The 20968-nt window shown below is 38.6% G+C and overlaps 1 protein-coding gene and 2 non-coding genes across 4 annotated transcripts; all 3 read right to left on the bottom strand.

Annotated features, from left to right (window-relative positions):
• Positions 1-475: 475 nt before the first annotated feature.
• Positions 476-20175, bottom strand: nop5 (nop5 ribonucleoprotein). 2 transcript variants are annotated; one of them, XM_067118108.1, is made up of 11 exons: positions 20040-20175; positions 17530-17606; positions 16360-16537; positions 14914-15050; positions 14534-14733; positions 7210-7355; positions 6706-6990; positions 5304-5506; positions 5024-5139; positions 3321-3532; positions 476-772 (listed from the first exon to the last, which is right to left on the bottom strand). In XM_067118108.1, exons 1-10 carry the CDS (start codon positions 20082-20084, stop codon positions 3345-3347), a joined length of 1575 nt encoding a protein of 524 aa, XP_066974209.1. In that variant the 5' UTR covers positions 20085-20175; the 3' UTR covers positions 476-772; positions 3321-3344. The 2 variants fall into 2 exon arrangements, with proteins under 2 accessions (XP_066974209.1, XP_066974203.1); XM_067118102.1 differs by lacking the exon at positions 476-772 and having other exon boundaries at positions 2724-3532.
• Positions 11048-11166, bottom strand: LOC136850236 (5S ribosomal RNA). Its single transcript, XR_010856589.1, has one exon. It is a non-coding gene; the product is annotated as a 5S ribosomal RNA (ribosomal RNA).
• Positions 12638-12741, bottom strand: LOC136850221 (U6 spliceosomal RNA). The gene has a single exon (XR_010856585.1). It is a non-coding gene; the product is annotated as a U6 spliceosomal RNA (small nuclear RNA).
• Positions 20176-20968: the final 793 nt, after the last annotated feature.

Here is a 20968-nt window from a genome sequence, read left to right on the forward strand (position 1 = left end):
CCTATGAGGTCATTCAGAGCTGATTGATTGATTTATTTATAGATTTTACACACACATGCTAAGCACTGGGGCAACTAAGGCCACTCAGCGCTGAAAAGGAAATTGACAGTGAAAAGTTTGAAAGCTGTAACAGGAGGAAAACCCCGCAGTTGCACTATGAATCAATTGTTAAGAGAGGGTGGAGAGTAAGACGGAAGAAAGAGAAGCTGATCTACAAGCTTAAATATCAGCACGTTTACTCTGTAGAGATTTGCTTCTTAATTTAGGTAACCTACTCATGGTGCTCTTTCAGGTTGCACTTTTCATCTTCAACTGCCTTGACGATGAATATTCATCAATATCTAAATGATTTTGGGAAGTCTATACATACTTTATCTCCAGTTCTTGGTGTCATTAGTAAACATTGACCAATTATGTTTGATTTTCCAAGGGTAAACTTTCTGGAAACTGTGTTGTTTTAATCTTCACTGTTTTTATTTTTTTTTAATACATAACAGCACAGCATATAAATAGTACATACCTACCTCTAGTGCAAAGAGTACCCAGTATCCTTTCTCCATATTATATGTACAAAATACTATGGAGAAGTTATCCAAACAGAGTAAAGGGTAGTGAATGCTGCGAGATAGCACCATTGCTTCAACATAAAAAGGTAGCAAAAGCAGCTATCATATTGTGCAGTAGGGTGTAAAGGGTTTCCCCTGGAGGATGACGCAAGGCCTCCTTTGCCTATTGAGGATTCAATTCACAGCTAACATTGAATCCCAATAACCTGAAAAACAAATGATTGCAAATGTTTAAGACTTATACAGCAAAACTTCATTAGAGCATTTGATACATTATGACCTTAAGACACAATTATAACATGCATCCACTTATGATGGTATACAAGAATGGCACAAGAGTTACCCGACTACTAAAACTTTTAAAAGTAAAAATCAACAATCATAAACCTGCATCAAAAACTTTGTCAATAGGAGTACCTAAAAAAAAAAAATCTAGGACTGACTGTATTTAGTAAATAGTTTCTAACTACAGAATTATGTATTATGAAAAAGCATGAAACCAAACTTTTCACAGTGATACACAGTTCTACCTACTTGTAAATAACACTGACGATATAACCAAAATGAAGAACATACAGAAATATGTGAAAAAATCAGACTCAAAATCAGGAAAAGATCAAAACCAGTATAAATGAAGATAAAACTTTACACAATGCAAGAGTAAAAGCATGATGTTTAAACAGTGACAATGAAGTATTGTAAAGACAGAGAAAAACATGTATGAACTGATGAATAATTCAAGCCAGACTGAATCTTATAGTGAATGTAATGTAATATAATTTTAGGCCAAAGGCCAAGCACTGGGACCTGCAAGGTCAATCAGCACTGAAAGGGAAATTAAGAGTAAAGAGCTTTTTCAAGGTGTAACAAGAGGAAAACCTCACAGTTGCACTATGAAACAATTTTTAGGAGAGGATGGAAAGTAAGTTGGAAGAAAGAGAATATAAACAGAGGTACTGTACAGTAAAAGGGATGAAAGGGGTTGCAGCCCAGGGCTGAAGGGACGCTGCAAAGATCAAGTCATGCCTACAATGTATTTCAAAGTGCGGTGACACTAGGAGGACATTAAATATAATGAAACTAAGAACAATGACAAATAAAAGTAGTTTTCATGCAGAAGTACTTAAATACAGTATACATGCCTTACTGACTGACTTGTGAAAGCTTAGTCAGATGGCCTGACACTGGATAAGTGTACATGATTATAAGAATACAATACTATAAGTCTCTTAAATGATACACCAAATTACATGCAGAAAAAGTTACAAGGTTCAATGAATAAGGTAGCCTAATTATGAACAAACCCATATAGGTCCATGGTCATACTGACCGAGATCGGAATGAAATGGAATGGTATATAGAATTTATGCCATAGGCCAAGCACTGGGACCTGAGGTCATTCAGTGCTAAAAGGAGAGTAGAGAGGTTTGAAAGGTGTAACAGGAGGAAAACCTCACAGTTGCACTAAGAAATAATTCCTAGGAGAGGGTGGACAACAAGATGGAAGAGAATCTGAATGGAGGTAGAGTAAAGGAATAAAAAGGGTTGCAGCTAAAGACTGAAGGGAAACTGCAAAATACCTCAAGTGATGCCTACAGCAGTGCACAGCATGAGGTGCACTGATGCCACTAACCCCCCGTGTGGGACTGATTAAGATTCACTGTCTTTTTATGAAAAGTGAGAATTAAAACAGAATAAGACACTGAAATATTGAAAAGGGCTCCAGCAGCAATGTACCACTGAAAGCATGATTAGCATGGGAGAATGGATTATTATAAATAGGGGCAAGATACAACATGGACATTGGAAAATCGATTTTTGAGCATGTGACATTCAGAATATTCAGTTAGTTATCACCACATACAAAATTAAAAACTACTGGCATTCAAACAAAAATGGAATATACATCTACTCAAAAACAGTTGCAACACAAAAACTTACAGCATGTGTGTGTGATGCTTTTAGTCACCATTTTGAGCCAAAATCTAATTTCAGACAGCCTTACCTAGTCTAGCTTAAGGATCTAAGCAACATAACAAGGAGCCACTTGACAGTTCTATTATTACGTAGTGTGTTAAAAAAAAATGTAACTTTGAGAGCCTAGACTTTGTCCCGTCACAAGGTCAACTTGAATGCCAGGGTAAAGGAAAACAAATATTAAAAACTTTGTTTTAATCTACAATGTGACAAGAAATTAATAAAAAATCCAAACAAACAATTAAATGCAATTAATACAAAAGACAGCAGCCACACTTGCACTTCAAACTACAAAATGAGTAGTTTTATATAATTTTTAAAATCTTTAAACATACAAAAAAATTCTTTTGACATAAAATATATTGAACTAAACTTGGTTTCTAATCAGTATCTGAAATTGAAAAATACTGTTATCTTTCTATGATTCAAGATAAGCACCCCACATTTCTTACCAACCAAATTTAAAACTTAGCTAATATCAAATAAATTTTTTTCTCAACAGCTAACCAACTGGATTACACTTCCAAGAATGAAAGACTTTCTAGCTTCAAAAAATGAATATGCTATATATAGCATAAGAAACTCAATACATTTAAATATTCCATAAAAATGATAGAAGCCAACATTCCAGGAATGAAGTGGACATAAATGTACAGTATTTACATACCTGACTTACGATATCAAATTTGTTTCTCATTTGAATGTCTTTAAAATGAAACTACTGTATATCTAAATTCTTTCATATCATGTGAACTGAAATTACACTATATAACTAACACTAAAGTTTATGACACGTCATAATCATTCATCTTCAGCTTTCTCCTTCTTCTTTTTCTTCTTCTTCTTCTTTTCACTAGATGGCCCCTGTGCCTCGGTTTCCATTTCTGGAACTTCTGGTTCAGTTTTGACTTCTACAGCTTCCTCTGCTTCAGTCTTTACTTCTTGTACAAGATGCTTCTTCTTTTTCTTCTTTTCTTTAGTAACTTCACCTGAAAACAAAATCATAGTCCATGTCATAAACTGCGCCACTCAAAAGAAAAAAGCTTAAAGTTACTGTTATATGTTCAGTGGTTGTCAAGTATCAAAACTCATTACTTTCTGCTAAAGGAAACTTCAATTTGCTCAATGGCAGTGCTGTAAAGAAAATGTTTTTACCCAATATGATATTTACCAGTTGCATTAAAAAAATAACTTGTGAAATCACCCCTCATAATAAATTTTACATAATTTTAAGGGGAACATTTAAGGAGTTCTTAAATGAGAGGAGGAAATTGGGCTGCAAGATAAAGTTAAAAGTTGAACAGCCCAGTAAGAAAGCAATGAAGTGGAGATGACAAAACACTGCAAAGAGCATTTAATACAATCTACAGTGTGCCTCGCACAGCACACTGTAAGCGATATCTCCCTACTGGGAAAAAATCATACTTCAATTCACAAATGACTACAGCAGTTTACTTTCAAGAAAAGTCAACACCACCTTGATCCTAGGTCAAAGTGTATCTGTTGCTTTTCTAATGGAACTATTCCCGCCTCTTAAATTTTTATTTTCATTATATTCTTTACTTATGTCTTTTGGCAATTACCCTTTTACTCTATGTGAGCTTTAATTACCCCTATTTTGGCTTAGAATTGTATTACTGCGTCCCTGTTTAGTTTTGGATTAGATTTGTAGTATGCCTATTTGATTTACATTTTTTCAGTCATTTCCCTTTTGTTACCAACTTTTTTACGTTAACCATAGCTGTTTTTTATCATAAAAGAGATTACTGTAATTCACTAATTAAACTATACCACCAAATCACTCTGACAATCATAGGGTTCAATCAAAAGATTTGCTTTTAAACAAAATATTAAAATTAGAGCTAAGCAAAATCAGCAATGGTTAAACAATGTATCATTATGAGATGAAGCAGTGCACAGGATAACAGTCAATGAAATTACATATTGTAAGAAATTACATTATGTAATTGATCACACAGCCTACAAAGATGATAACACAATAAGTAGCTCATTCACTTTATACAGAAATGTGAGAGTGAGAAATATATTAAAGATAACAAGAGCTCAGAGTCTGAAGGAAGTAGTAACAACAATAAATAATACATTTATGAAAATGGTGATGATTTCCATATATAAATCCTTCTTAAATATTACTACAGTATTCTGGTGCTTCCTCTTTCCCACGTATTTCCTCTCAATTACATCAGCAGATTGAAGTGAAGAAATGAAACAGATACAAGAAATCAGATATTCAAGAATAAGTTATTTTATTCAATACTCTTTGTTCATCAAAATTACGTATTTGAAGTGAAATAGAATTAATGTCAAGTAATAGTGCTGTAGTAACTTAAATTTTCCAACCTCTAATAACAGGTTTCTTTCCTATAAAAATTATGCTCTTCTAACAGCTGCCTATACTATCAAGACATTTTTTCCCATACAATACCCAATGCAATAACAGAAGGCATGTATTCACTTACCATCATCTTCAATCTTGATTTTCTTCGCAGCTGGTGCCTCAAATGATTCATCAAATTTACGTTTGGTTGAGCTTGGCAAAGTATTATCTGCAGCTGCAAAGTACTGCTTTACTTCACTGTAAAAAAGGAAAAAAGATTTATTGATACTTTTGTTGAATGTATAAATCAAGACGCCTTTGACAACAAATATAACAGGAGCTCAATATCCATTTTAAAAAAAAAATTCAAGTTCTCAATTGAACATATTTACATTAAAATTCTGTGTCATCAAGTATTTTACCTGGGTCCTTCATATCTCTCAAATCTTGCCATAGTCTTTCCTTTTCCTGAAATTCTATCTGAAAATCCAGTTTCTATCAGAGACACTCTGGAAGCTAGTTTGGCCCTGTTGTTGATACCCATGTCTGTTGTTGTTTCCTCACCAAGGGCATCATAACGACACGCTAACGCAGCCTTGGCTGCCAACATACGAGACACTTTACCCTGAAACAATCAAAAGGTTTCATAATGGGGGAAAAAGGTAAACATTTGATTACGGTAGACAGCTGGTTACCTTCTTTAAATTGGACAAGTCATTGCTGCAAAGTACAAAATTAAAAACCTAATATCAACCACAGATAAAAATTAAATCAGCAAGGTGTTAGAGTAGATGGACATATCTTTCTCCATGTTCACAAGCATACCCTCTGAATTGCACTGATCTTCGAAAATAAATATTCACCTCAAAGTATGCATATACAATTAAAAGAGCGATGTTTTTGTACCATATTCAATAAATCATACCACAATACATGACAGATAAAGACAGTGACTGTAATCACTGGATATAGGCCAGTCAACAGTGAAGGAAAAATGGTCCAGTAAGGAATAAAAATTAGGGACAGCTGATAAACATCTTACTGTCTTCCTATAACAATCATACAAAATAGTTTTAACCGAGCAATGAACTGAACATTTTAGCTCTCACAGGGATGACCTACCAGTAAATAGTCACTGAAAGAAATGACTATTTTTTGGGGCCAAGACCAGAAGTTTGTTATGAGTTTGATAGGCAGCTCATATAACAGACTCCATGCACTGACAAGTGATGGGTCAGTAATAGAAGTTATTTTTTTGCCTAGCATTACTGTTCAGTTAAAACATTTTTGGTTTTCCCATTAATTTTCTTTCATCTTGTAACTTTAGCATAGCCTTTAAAAGTGGATACATAGGCCATTCCCAATGACATGCTATACAATTTTCCATGTGATATTACAGAACTCCAAAGCAGTGAAATGCTTCATCCTGTATAAAATGTTTTTTTGGAGAAGTTTAAACTGCCTCTTCTTTCTATAGACACATTTTGCTCTCAAAGTCACAGGTGAGATATTCACCAAACCCACTTTGGCCATCAATTGTCTAGTGGCCAAATCCATGATGGTAGAGGGGTTCAAAATTAGTATGCTGTTAACTAGCTTTCTTATAGGAAGAGGAACTAATTCCAGCTTTCACTTATTTTTACCTTATCCTACCATCTACTGACTGGCCTATAAACTAGGTATGAGAGCAAACGGTAAACTGGATGCAATATGAGAGAGAGAAAAAGAAGATATGAGGGTGGTGCCCATACTAGAATTAAGGTTTTGTTACATAAAACACAATACAAAAGAATTCATTAAAAATCTGTCAGTACAAATACACACCTTATTTTTGGCACTGGTCTGTGAAACTAGCTGTGCATGGTACAGCATACCAAATTTGGGAGTGGCATGCCGTGTTTTCAATGCCCGGAAGAGAGCTTTCTCAGCACCTAGGATCTGAATGGTTGACGCAGGATGTTTTGCTAAGTTGATTAAAGAACCCGCGTGAGCAATGAGACGAGCTCCAATTAGCTCCCCAACCAATATAGTCAAGTTAGGGGCAATAGCTGCCATACGATTCGTCAGATACTCATTCAACTGTGCGCGATAATCCATTAGCTCTATGATCTGGAAAAAATGTGAAAGAAAAAATAACCTTCAAATAATCTTTGTCCTTACAAGAACTGCAGACACCTGTAAAACAAACAACTGTTGCAAAATCAGAGACTTTCGCAGAACACAACATAAAAGCAGTCTTCAAGAACTATTCACAAAAGTGAGTGATGCATGAAAGACAATATATTTTACAATGGCAAGCTTCATAGCCAAAGTACAGAAATTCTTTACCTGATCACATAAATGATGTATATTAAGAATATCTTCATCTGCAATTTCTGACCCCATAGATATTTCTGCTGCCTCTTTCACTTTCTCTTCGACATCCTCAGGTAAAATTTCACTGAAGTCTGTATTTACAGCCTTCTCTCGAGTACCTTCAAGAAAAAAGTTGAAACTTGAAAAACTAGCTTTTATGGCAGTAAATTTTTTGTCAATATTTATTTATTTTTCTAAGAAAACATTTGGTAGCAGAAGGCAGTTGAAGCTTCTGAGGTTTTAATAATACTTACAATTTTTCAACTGAAAAAGAACTTGTTTCCAAACCTGTGCATATTAACCATTAATAAATCAGTACATGGGAATAATTAAATTTGTTTACTTGTTTATTAAGTTAACATTAATAAGCCACTAAAGCTCACAAATAAGAAGGGCTAATGAAATTCACACTGTGCCTACTGGCACATATATCACAAATATATAATAATCAAGGATAGGCAAAACTATCAAAGAATGTTGTTACAAAAGTAAACATACTCTAATAGCCACAAATAAACAAACTTGCACCTCAAACAATGATGATATGGGAATTATTATAATTTACACACACTTCTTATTAAATTACACTTTGTACAGAAAACAGTATTAATTTTACAAAATTTTGAAACTGGTCAACAGTAGTATTTAAACAAAATAAATAAAGTTGCAAGTCTACAACATCTTTTGGCAATGTATTCAAAATTTAATAATAATCCAGTATTAAATTTTCAATCAAACCTATACAGGATTTGAATGTATGATTTTAGGGCCCCGTAACCAATACTATACTATAAAGTAAATAAACATGATATTTTAATGATAAAATAAAGTTTGTTCATACTTACCTGGCAGATATATATATAGCTGTATTCTCCGAAGGTCCGACAGAATTTCAAATTTCAAGGCACACGCAGTGGCCGGTCAGGTGGTTAGTACCCATTCCCCCGCTGGGAGGCGGTATCAGAACCATTCCCATTTTCTATTCAGATTTTCTAACGCCACTGTCTCCTGAGGGGAGGAGGGAGGGCAATATAAATAGATATATCTGCCAGGTAAGTATGAACAAACTTTATTTTATCATTAAAATATCATTTTGTTCATGAGACTTACCTGCCAGATATATATATAGCTGAATACCACCTTTGGAGGGGGTAGAGACAGCCAAGAATTAGGGAAAAAAACCAATTATTGGTAAAATTATTTTGGTTCCTTATCTGATAGCGTAGCTGACTGAGTGGTTACTGTCACTCTAGTCTGCTTCTTTTTACTAGAGACCCCAGCGAGGTAGTGACCCATATAGCTGGCGACTTCTAGATGATCTGTCAACGGGCGTGACCACAATGTGACTAGATCATAGCCCATACAAAGAGGACAAAAGAGCATTACTAACCACCTAACCAACACCTAAAGCGTTAGTTTGCAAAGGATTGGGAAGACTGCCTCCAGTAGTGACCCAACAACCACAAAAACACAATTAAAAAGGGGATAGGATCAGAGTTACCCCTGTCCCCAAGGTTGCTGAAGCAGCAATGTATGGTCCCAGCGAAAAGCAATTTCGTATGCTACCTAAACATCTTGCCAAGAGTGTGAGGCAAACACCAATTGACTTCGCCAAAATGTGGCACTAAAAATGTCACTGAGTACCATATTTTTCTTGAACGCCATGGAGGTAGCAACTGCCCTCACCTCGTGAGCTGTTAACTCTCAACAACTTGAAGTTGGAGTCACAACTAGAGTGTGCGTCCTTAATAGCGTCCCCTAATGAAGAATGCCAGCATTCTTCGACATAGGTTTAACTGGTTGCCTCACAGAACACCATAAAACATCCAATGGACCACGAGTGTCCTGTGTTCTTTTAAGGTAGTACTTGAGAGCTCTAACTGGACATAGAACTCCCTCAGGTTCCTGTCCAATAAGGTCTGCTAAACCTTTAATTTCAAAGTGTCTAGGCCAAGGGTTAGAAGACCTATCATTCTTAGCCAAGAACTTAGGGCTTAAGAATAGACAGCATTGTGTTCCTTGAAGCCCACATGATGGCCTCGAACTTCTCTCACTCTCTTCGCGCGAGGAATGCCGTTTGAGTAACATCCTTAAGAGATGCAGAGTGAGAGGCTCAAAAGGACTAAACATCAAAAACTTGAGCATTACGCCCAAGTTCCAAGCAGGGGAAATCAGCTGAGGAACCTTGGACGTCTTGAAAGAGCTCGTAAGATCGTGGAGGTCCTTATTGTCAGACAAAGCTAATCCTCTGTGTCTGAATACAATCGAAAGCATGCTCCGATAACACTTGATAGTCGGAACTGCTATATCGAGTTTTTCTCTTAAGTAAAGGAGAAAATCCGCAACCTGGCTCACAGTGATAGAGGAAGAGGAAAAGCCCTTCTTTCTACACCAACCTTTGAAGGTTGCTCACTTCGCTAGATATATCCTTTAGATGAAGAACTTCTGGCTCTAGCGATGGCCCGTGCCACCTGGCCAGAAAAACCCTTCGCTCTGACCAAGTTTGATAGTCTGAAAGCAGTCAGGTTCAGAGCGGGAGATTCAAAGATATCTCGTGAAGTGGGGTTTGTATGAGCAGGTCTGCTCTCATAGGAAGGGTCCTCGGAACGTCTACCAACCAGAAGAGAAACTCCGAGAACCAGTGGTTCAAGGCCAAAACGTGGGGATGAGAGTCATCCTCGTCCCTTGTGAGGCCGCGAACTTGCGTATGACTTCTCCCAGAATTTAGAACGGGGAAAAAGGCGTAAACATCTATTCCCGCCCAATCCCAGGAAGAGCAACTATCGCAACTGCCCCAGGGTCGGTAGTACAGATGAGCTTTATAGAGGAGCCTCGCTGTTCTTGAGGTCGTGAAAATATCCACAAGATGGCGACCCCAAAATTTCAAAAATCTTGGCAAACCTCCTGATGAAGGGTCCATTCCTTCGGCAGGAGTTGATGGCACGCCAACAGAGCAGGTCTGCTCGAACATTTTCGACCCCTGCAACAAAACTTGTGAGAATCGAAATGTTGCGAGCATAGGCTCAAAGAATAATCTCTCTTGCAAGGCTGAACAGGAACAAGTAGTATTGTCCGAAGTTTGCTAGAACTACACGATTGCAAACTTGACCTTCAAGAATTGGCGAGCTAAAAGATAGCCGCCAAATCTTTGAAGTCGATGTGCCAGGACACCTGTTCTCTCTCCAGGTTCCTAACACTTCCTCTCCCTCTAGTGTTGCCCCAACCTGTTGACGACGTCCGGAAAAACAACACTAGGTTGGGGTTCAGAAGCTTGAGGGAGATCCTTTCTGCAATTCCGTTGGATCGAGCCACCACCACAGATCCTCTTTATATAAGGAAGAATTCTCAATTCCTCTTTCAAGTCTTCCTTGCTTTGTCAGTTCTCCAACAAAAAGAACTGAAGAAGCCTGAGATGCAGACTCCCCAGAAAACAAACTTCTCCAGCGAGGAAATGGTCCCCAGCAGACTCATTCCTTCCTTCACCTAGCATGTTTCCTTTTCCAAGAAGGCCGAAACTTTTTCGTACATAGAAGTTGCCGTTCTTGCGACGGAGACGCTATAAAAGCCGCTGAATAGATCTGAATTCCCAGACACAATGGACAGTGAGGGGATCAGCTGCGACTTCTCCACAGACCAGAAGTCCCAGGGACTTCACGAGTTGCAGAGTCAACTGAAGGTCCTCCAGATACCACTCGCCGACGACGCCGAATCAACCAGTCGTCCAAGTAGAGTGAGATCCTGACGTGCGACAGATGCAACTGCATCGCAACGTTTTTCATGAGACGTGTAAACACCCTCGAGCAAAATGTGACGCCAACAGCATCTGGTGTTCCCAGGCGGTCAACCATCCAAGTACTGACCAGACCCAACGTTGTTTAACTTTGCTGATCGGACGAGAAGCGGTGTTTTCAACGTGGTATGGCCGTTGTGCAGAGTCCAAAGCAGAGAGCCCTGAACTGGCATGCGTCTAGTCCCCAAGACAACCTGAGATACTTCACCGAACGTGGATGAATTGGGGCGTGAAGATAAGTATCTTGGAGATCCAAAGATACCATCCAATCCCGGGATGAAGGGCTCCTAGTATTGGCTGCGAGGTCTCCATCTTGAACTTTTCCTTCCGGACCAAGTTGTTCGACCTGTTGACGCCCAAGACGGGTCTCCAGCCTACTGAAAGTTTTGGGACTAGAAACAATCTGTAGTAAAATCCCGGGAACACCGGTCAAGATCTGTTCCACTGCTCTCCGCTCGAACATCTGTTCGAGCAGGTCAAACAATTTCTGTTTGACAGGAAGGCAGTTGGGAAACAAAAACAAAGAGGAGACAGGAAGGAATCAAGTAACCTCTCTCTAACAGTAGGAGGGACCAAACGTCTGCCCTCACTCTTTCCAGGCTTGTGCAAAATGAAGCCTGGTTGCAAAGGGAGTCTGGAGATGAAGGAGTCACTTGCTACCTCTCTTGGAAGTGACATTCCTTCGGAAAAAACTCTCTCGTGGTGCGGGTCTCGTGTTGCTTCCCATGGAAGCCCCTTTGTTATGCAAACATTTAGCTTTCGTTTACTTTTTGTATCTGAGATCGGTGCAAGCGTTATGAAGGAGATGCAGTTTGAATGTCGATAACTTTAGTTTTGAGAAAAACGATATTTTTTGCTTCTCTGTGTATTTATTTGCTTGCCGTTACACAGTTTGATGTTTTTATGACATAATGAAAAGCCAAAAAATAGACCTGCAAAGTAATATAACTTCGCTAAATGAAGCGAGTGTCAAAACACGGCTGAGGTTGGCCAGCGCGACGTTTTACTTAGTCAAGCTCTGAGCTGCTACTGACTGACTGCCACTGACTGCCCTGCGGCATTCCTGTCTTTCGCTGATGCGTACTATGTCCACAGGGTTGCCATAGATCGCATTAGATATTATTTCATAGCTAAAAGGAAATTACCACCGATATACTGACAATATCATTACATTATATGAAAAATGTAATTTGACTATGATAGGTTACTGTTTTGTTTATAACTTCTAACTGTGGCGAACTTTTAAATAAAACTTTCTGAGAAGATAGTCAGGATATGTATGATGCCATATATAAAATATCCCAGAAAATTTTATTTCCGATTTTTCGTCAAACGCTCCCTTAAGACAAAGACAACTGCGAAGGTGGAGAGAGAGGAGCCGACGGTTGAAAAGTCTCAGGAAACAGATCCTTAAGAAAAAGCCAGAGTCTGATAATCAGAGGAAGAAGAAGACGAAAGAAGTTTCTCTTCATACAAAGGCTGTGACGAAGAGGATGTTCTTCCGCAGCTGGTGGGTCTTGAGTGAGAAGTGAAAGTAGTTCCGATTGCCCGATACGGCGGGAACTACCGCGAACGAAGAAGTCGTCAACTAGAGCACGTATAGTAAACATAAAAAATGTGGAACGCTTCACGATTAGCGTGTCATCCTTGGCGCTAAGAGCCATGCTAATCTTTCTGTATCGTTCAATTAGTATATGTACTGCCGAAGCAAGTACTGGCTAAATTAAGAAGGACATCAGATGTTGAAGCGGGTAGTTGTGCGACATGATGAACAACTGGAGCGGTGTCTACACAAGACTTGAAGCTATACGGCGCGCGAAAGGGGCGTCATGGCGTGACGCCGAGAGGCTCCGTGGCAAGTACTAGAAGAGAGTCACAGCGTGGCGCGCGCGAAGCGTCATGGCTGAAAAGCGCCCGGCTCAAGGTGAGGAGCGCGTGAGCGTGAAGCGCCACGAAAGAGCAAGACGCGCTCCTGGCGCGAGACAAGAGAAAAGGCCAACACCTCAACTCGGGAAGACGAATAGGAAGCCACTAAACACTCTCTCTAGACGACAGATGCTCTGTATCGTTCCCGAGCGGGAGACTAAGGTGAAAGTCTGTACCTCTTAACAGGCAGATACGAATCTTGAAAGGTTCATGAGAGCATCCAGCTGTTGTTGCAAACCCAACAAAATCTTACAGCGTTGGAGAAGCCACTCTCGGGGAGAAGGGCTGAACCTGAGAGAAGGAAAGGGGGCGAGAGACGTATACTTCCTTCCACAGGGAAGAAGCTCTAGCCCTTGCCTTAGCGCGACAGGGGGTCGAGTAGAGTGATCATTCGAAAAACACTTTATTCTCTTCTGCAGAGGAATATCCACGCAACTTTTCGGGAAGAGTACAAACGTCTCAGAGGAAGAGGCGTGGCGTCCTCTCCTCTAAGCTTCTCTTAAGAGGGCGAGAGTCCAACCGAGAGCTCCAACCCCGAGGCGGGGAGGACGTGTCGGAGGGCGAAGCAATCCTTCAGGATGCGTGCCTGAGCACGATCCCTGGCAGCCTGGGTGGCGTCATCAGGACCTGCGAAGGGACGCCAGATCGGTGGGAAGCCCCCGTAACCCTCATCGGGCCGACATGCCCCCTCCTGGTCCTGGGAGTTCGACAGAGGTCCAGGCCTAGAGGCATTATAGGGGCGATCTGACGCCCCCTCCACAACACTAGGGCACTAGCACTAACACTATGCGTTTGAATTGCATTCACTTTAGTTTCAAGAGCACGCATTGACTCCACACGAGAGCCAGGGAATTACCTTCTGCAGCAACAAACTACAGGGTTAGTAATAAATTTATTACAGGGTTACTAGTCGGAGAAAACCGTTACTGTCCAACTAAGGATGCACTCTAGGAGGAAGATTTCCTCAGCCTATCACGCTCCAATTTAAGCATATAGGCTTCATATTTCTTCCACTCACCCTCAGACAATCCCACACATTCATTACCGATTATCATAGAGCATTGAACACCCTTACATATATACATAAAGAGTGAGGAACTATCAAAGTCTTGATAGCCTCACCTTACATTCACCAAGCTACAGACTCGATAGCTAGAGGTAAGACATCTTAATTATAAGAAAAGTCAAAAGCAAAATCAAAAACGGTCCACAAAGAGCATATGCCAAGTCACAGATCCAGTCGAATACCAAAAACAACCAAAATACAAAGTGACAACAAATTTCGAAATCCAAAGCGGAGGAACTGACAACATGTGTTGACAGTCCGCGACAGAGAAAATCTGAATAGAAAATGGGAATGGTTCCTGATACCGCCTCCCAGCGGCGGGAATGGGTACTAACCACCTGACCGGCCACTGCGTGTGCCGCGAAATTTGAAATTCTGTCGGACCTTCGGAGAATACAGCTATATATATATCTGGCAGGTAAGTCTCATGAACAAAATTTACTTTATAGTATAGTTTATTTACTATAAAGTAAATAAACATTAACACAGATCCTACAGCAATCTTTTCCACTCACCCATTGCCATGATAGTGCGAATGTAAGCTGTGTTATCTGTGATTATTTTGCCGAGTTCTGGGAAGTGCCAGCCATACCACTCACGTGTCCTCATAACATAATTATTCAACTCCTTATCTATGTCATCTAACAGAGAAATGGCCTGCACAATCATGGTATCCACCTTATCAGGGGAGAATTTCAATTTGTAGCGTGCCAAGCTGAAAAAAATTAAAAGAGCTTTATAACAGGTAAATTTTTTATATACAGTAATCCTACAAGGAAAGCAAGATCGCTGTAAGTACAGTACTCAGTATATTAGCAATTTTAATATTTGAGGCTAACTACACGTACTGAAGCATTATCACATAAATTATATTTCAGGTGAAATGTAAACTTACTTGTGACCCAAACCAAGAGACATGGCAGTCAATTCCTTTTCCTGTAAACCAGGAATAAGACCTTCAACCTGTGACTTGATACATCGCATCAGCTCCCCCACTGCAGTATTGCTAACACACTGGATCCCAAGTTTATCCTATAACAACAAGAAAGCAGATTCAACAATTTGACCAAACTGAGTTTGGCATGATTCTTATTTCTTAAATGGAATATGAAGCTTTGTTTCATTAGGTAAAATATGATCCCAAAACTTAACTTTATTATTTTCATCCCCATGAATGGTTTCACATTAAGTTTCCCCTTTCCATGGTCATAAATGTGTGGTACTAAGTTATCCCTAAACTATTCTGTCTTTTGCAATTCATAATACTATACTATAATACCACTTTTTCTGGTCCAATTCTATAAATTTTTTGTTTTGGCAAGGTCATCAACAACCAGTTACCCTGCTGCTTTGGCAAATTCCTCAATATTCCTAATGGCCTACACCTTTTACATTTTTTTATTTTCCCCAAGACTCTCCTAACCTCTTCATACATCACATTCTTAATTGGTCTCTATTATCCATTTTCAGTCTTTGGATGATTTAAAGAAGTCTTGGTTTTATTTTTTCAACCTAAGGTTTTGTTTTTCTAATAATATAAGTAATTCTGATTCAAACCAACGTCAGAAGATAGCTTGTTAGGCCATCTTCCACAAGGTATCTTTCAACACTGATTTAAAAGCCAGTGACCAAAGAACTAATACTGTATTTGTTTTAGTACAGAGATTTACAGTCCTCAATATTTTCCTTTCCATTCACACAATATCAAACTCCACAAGCAAAAAGTTTACTTTATCTTTCAGGGCAGAATGTAGGCAACAATAAACATTTTCTATGATGTTCCTTCAGGCTTGGCACACTGTTTCCTGCCTATAATTTTTTATCCAGTCTGTTTTGGTCACCTGTATTGCTACAATGTTTGCCCACAATTTAGTAGATAAATGTGACAGTGTGGTCTGGTTAAACTGCTTTACTTTACTGCTGTATTTTATTAAAATATGATGTAATACTCCTTTAAAGCACTATGCAAACTGATTTCATGTTTGTGACTCAAAAAGCTGTTCATGTAAATAATGATTTATATGTCAACTCTTTATAATCAATCATGTACTTTTTTTTTTCTTCTGTCACATTTTATGATATTCAACAGAATTCTGCTTTAATGCTAAAGCTTGGCTTTGTTTTGAGCCCATGTTTTCAAAACATTTCTAGTTATTGAACTCTGACCCATTGTCTACAAATTAATTGTTAAAAAGCACCACAAAAATAAAATAACGATATTAAGCACAAAAACAAAATAACAATCATAAAACAGTTAAAACTGATGGGACAATCAAATAAAAAATTTCCATGCAATCTTCTTAATCAAGGTTACAGCAAACTTAAACCTAATACAACTCACCCTGATGGTACTTCCAAGTTTAGCATCCCACACAGCAAGCTTCTCATGAGCTTCCTCTGCAAAGACTTTTTTCAGCAGCTTCTTCAGGGGTTTGGATAATTTACCTTCATTCAGTGTTACAGTGCCTTGCAATGCATCAGCAGAGTCCGCAAATTTCAAAAAATTCTTCAGCTGCACACTGTAAACGATAAAACAACAAAATGCTTATGAAGCGTTTCCTACAACATTAATTCTAGTACAATACACAGTATTTTATAAAATTTGGTGCTGAAAGCCCCTGTCTTAAATGTTCATTTCTTATGATGTATATATAAAAAAGCAAATACATATCTCGGGCATAGGGGCAACACAAAACTACATAGTACTTGATAGTTGAAAAATTGATGTACTTATCAACAAATTCACTGACTGAAAAAAGGCTTACTACAAAATGAAAAAAATCTGTTACAAACTTGTACAATACCATGTCTGTTGTACAGTACACTTTTGGAAGTTAGGCTATGTTTAATACACAAAAACACTGCAACTGTCATCATACAAAATAATTACTGTACCAAATCAAATGATAAAAAAGACAACTGCATGGTCACTAAAGAAAAAGGAGCCCAGCAATTTTTAAATATAAAGTTTCTCTGGTGAAAAATCATCACAGAAAACACCATTAGGAGATACCATCTACAGAATATAGTGCAATAACCATTAAATATGGTACAGTTCTACATGCTCTGAAACATCCCATGACCAAATTCATTGACTGATGTATATTACTTTTTACCCATTCCCTTTTGTCTTTTACAATCTTAACACCTATATCTACTTTTGCGTAAAAATGTTAATATTCTAAAAAAAAAAATTACAAATACTGTAGTAACAAAATGTTTTGTCTAAAATTACACTGGATACTCCAATTTCTAAAATTCCCAAATGAAGATGATGAGGACTTGTCTGTAATTTTCTGCCATCAAAAACTGAAATAAGTAATATCTTAAAATACATAAAGTTGTCTTCAAATATTTCTAATTACATAATGTTTCACAATTCATACCATGACTCCCTCCTCTAACATTTGTAACCATCAGAAGTATAAAGTTATATAAAGCAATCATGATACATCCATACTGTACCACTATCATAAAAGAAAAAAGTACCTGAAAAAAATATAATACTTACACTTTGCTGGCTTTCTCTGAGCTTTCGAAGTCTTCAAAAAGGTTGTCGACCTTTTGGAGCTTCTGTTCATCAAGAAGCTGTAAAGTAAAATTAAAGTACAGTACAGTACATTATAAATTACTGAATAAAAAATTCTTTAAATATTTTTGTGGTAAATGTATTTAACTTTAGAAATAAGTAATCTATCAGCAATTTTTGGTACATTAACTGTAGCCTAATGTATTTTCACAACTGTGGTACATTAACTGTAGCCTAATGTATTTTCACAACTGTAATGTGGGTAGATTACAGTTTTAGTATGCTGGGCCATTAACTCATTCTGCGGTGCCGAGATCCCTCCGCTAAGGTAAGTAGTTCCACCCAAACAGCTGGCGACCAACGACCTAAATGCCCCGCGACCTTCCTCAGTCTCTCCCGGGTTCAAGAGTTGCTAACATGGCTACTTCGTGTCTTCCAGTGTCGTATCCGACCATACGTGCAAAATTTGGGGCTAAGAATCTAGTGACCCTTATGGATTTAGGCGTTTTTTTGTCACGAAGAGCGTTCATTGCTGGTTTACCTAATGAAAAGTGGCCTACTTAACGATTTCAGCGGGACTTGTGGCAAGTGTTAGTGTAGCAGCGTCGTCCCTTGCCCCTTTAAAGCTTTCCTCGAATTAATTGCGCGTGCATATCCCTTAAATAAAGCACTTTTCAACACCCGCTAAAATGCGGTCTAATGTCGCCGATTCGACTTGAATAAGTGCGTGCTGTTTAAAAGTTATATATTTACTATTTTCACGGCCCTTCTGGGGTCGAAGCCCCCGGCCAGGTAAGGGCATATGCGTCCTATGTTGGGTTAGGTCGGTACACTGAGAAATTCTGGTGGCGACCTAGGTCGCTGGGGTCCAGGGGGCGAAGCTTTCGGCCAGGTAAAGGGCACGCCGCCCTAGGTTCGGTTAGGTCGGGTTTCGTCCCGTTATCGCCATCTTTTTGTATCCGTCCGCCGATTCTCTAGCCGGTACCCACTGCCACCTGGTGGTGGGTCTCGGCCAGATATCGGCAGACGAAACCCACAGCATACGAAACTGTAACCGCTCCTGTAATGTTATATGTATAGCATAAAAATAACCTTGCCTTACTGATGAAACCATCATTTACACGTGCTGTAGTTAACTGAGTAGTGGTAACAGTCAACCAAAGGCAAATGAGGCTATCCATACAATAAGAAAAGGCTCTTCAATGCTGACACCCTGAAACTCATGCCACCTTCAGGGGGAAGAATGGAATCAACTATTTTTTCCACAAAATCTAACTCTTCTAAATACCCAGCTGACATGAAGGCAGTACTGCTCTCCCATAATTCTTAAGGTCATGTGCCCAGTTGACCTAGGTCATGCCCTGCACCTGATTTTTTAAATCCAAACAATATGAATGAATAAAAACTATGATTCATATACTAGTGCCTTGATACGGATGCAGCTGTTCTTTTCCGTTCCATCTTCCAAAGTGGAAGCCCCTAACATGAATGTTTGTTTACCGTTACAACTTGTGACGAATTTGACACAATGGAAGCTGTTAATTGATCAGAAACAGTATATGAAAGGTGTTTCATGTAAAATTCTGCCATTTCTTGAAGTAATCAAACACATTCATCAGCTCTAGAGTCATCAAAAACTGTCTCACAAACACATCTTACCGTCCTAACCAAATACAATATGACCCAGTTCTAGCACTTACATAATCAAACCCCAAATACTTGAAGAAAGCTAAAAAAAAATATTTTGAATACGGTAACCAGTTACATTCTTTTTTTCGATAAATTAGTATGACGAAACTCAAGGAGCTGAACCTACTAGGCCTACCACAAAAGGGTTGCCTTAGCTAGTCCATGTGCTTGATGTTAAGTGTTACAGGTGAGTGGGGGCTTTAGTTTGTCAGGGCTTGGTGCCGGGGTGAGTTTAGAACGACAGGACTGGTTCCACAGACGAAAACAAACCAAACTTTCCAAGAATGCCATGTCCTGACCTAACCAGACCTTACCTTCCTAACCTCACTTAAGGCACCTTCCCCTGATCTGGCCAAGGGGGGCTTTGCCCCCCCCACCAAAGTAACACTAAACATCGGAGACAATGGGCTTTGCCAAGCTTCCATTCATAGGCAGTCGCGTCGTTCTGCAAAATGACCATTTCACCAAATTTCTAATGAAACATTATCAGAATCCCAATGTCAAGTTTACCCTAGCGATAACAGTAGCCTTGACCAGTATCCTACCATAAACTCATTATAATGGCTAATCCTGCAAGACTAGGCGATCCATTAGCATATCCTTCAGGAGCTTAAAGTCTATTTTGCTTATAGTAATAGAAGTCTCGGGACAGATAGCTGTCGATTTACATGTCTAGCCTCCATCAAAGGCAGCCAAACATGAGGTGGCACTGGCAAGCCACATGACGCTACTTAGTGCAGCGAAACTCAAAAACTCTAATACGGCATAACTGATATGTGTCCGTTACGCCCCTTTATATTCACCTTAAATACGGCATATCCCGCCGAAGTCTCAAATAGTACCAACATTTTGCCGACACTTTCACATGAATATCAGTACCGCAGTATACCGCATGGGAGAACGTCCGCAAGGGACCGCGTAGAAGTTAAAGGTTTGCCGTTATGGAAAGTAATAGCTCTCAAAGTTCATGCCTTCAGTATTGCTAATTGCAGTTTAATAAACTTGTTATGCTGTATATCTTACTCATTTTTAATGTTCAAGTAATTTGTAAGTCATTCGAATAAAATTTTACCGTTCTACTTCTACTTTCCAAGTAATTTGTATGCTATCCGGCAGTCGCCTTTTAATCATTGGATTGTTATATAAAACCATAATTAATTCATTTCTAAACATATTTTTTTTATATTACTAATTACCATTTTTTAAGTTTCTGTGGGCTCTGCTTATTCGAAGTTAGTCAAATATTGGTAAAACATTACATACATTAAAGTTTATTATTCAACCAGGTAGACTATTGTAAGGTAAACACTTCCTCTTCTTTTCGTGGCCTTAAATATTGCGCCCGACATAATTGCTTAAAAATTAAAAATAAATATGTAGTAGTTGCCTATGTAACAGGCTCTGTCGTCCTGTTTTAAAGTTATCGTTTGTCAGTGGTATTTAAACCTCGGTTATGTCAGCTGTGTATAGCATAACTTTAAGATAAAATTAAATAAACTTCTTAGAAGAATTTTATAAATAATCTTCTTAGAAGAATTTTATAAATAATAAAATAGAAGAAATTAAAATCAAATCATACCCGAGGAAAATGTCCCCGTATAGAATACGAAAAATCACATAAGCACATCCAGACAAGAATCACTGAGAAAAAGTAAATGAAGGGAATAACGAAAAACTGGGATAGGGATAAACAGTCATTTAGCGTAATGACAATCCTCCAAAGAATATTACA

Source organism: Macrobrachium rosenbergii, chromosome 2 (assembly GCF_040412425.1).
Source record: "Macrobrachium rosenbergii isolate ZJJX-2024 chromosome 2, ASM4041242v1, whole genome shotgun sequence".
NCBI lineage: Eukaryota > Metazoa > Arthropoda > Malacostraca > Decapoda > Palaemonidae > Macrobrachium > Macrobrachium rosenbergii.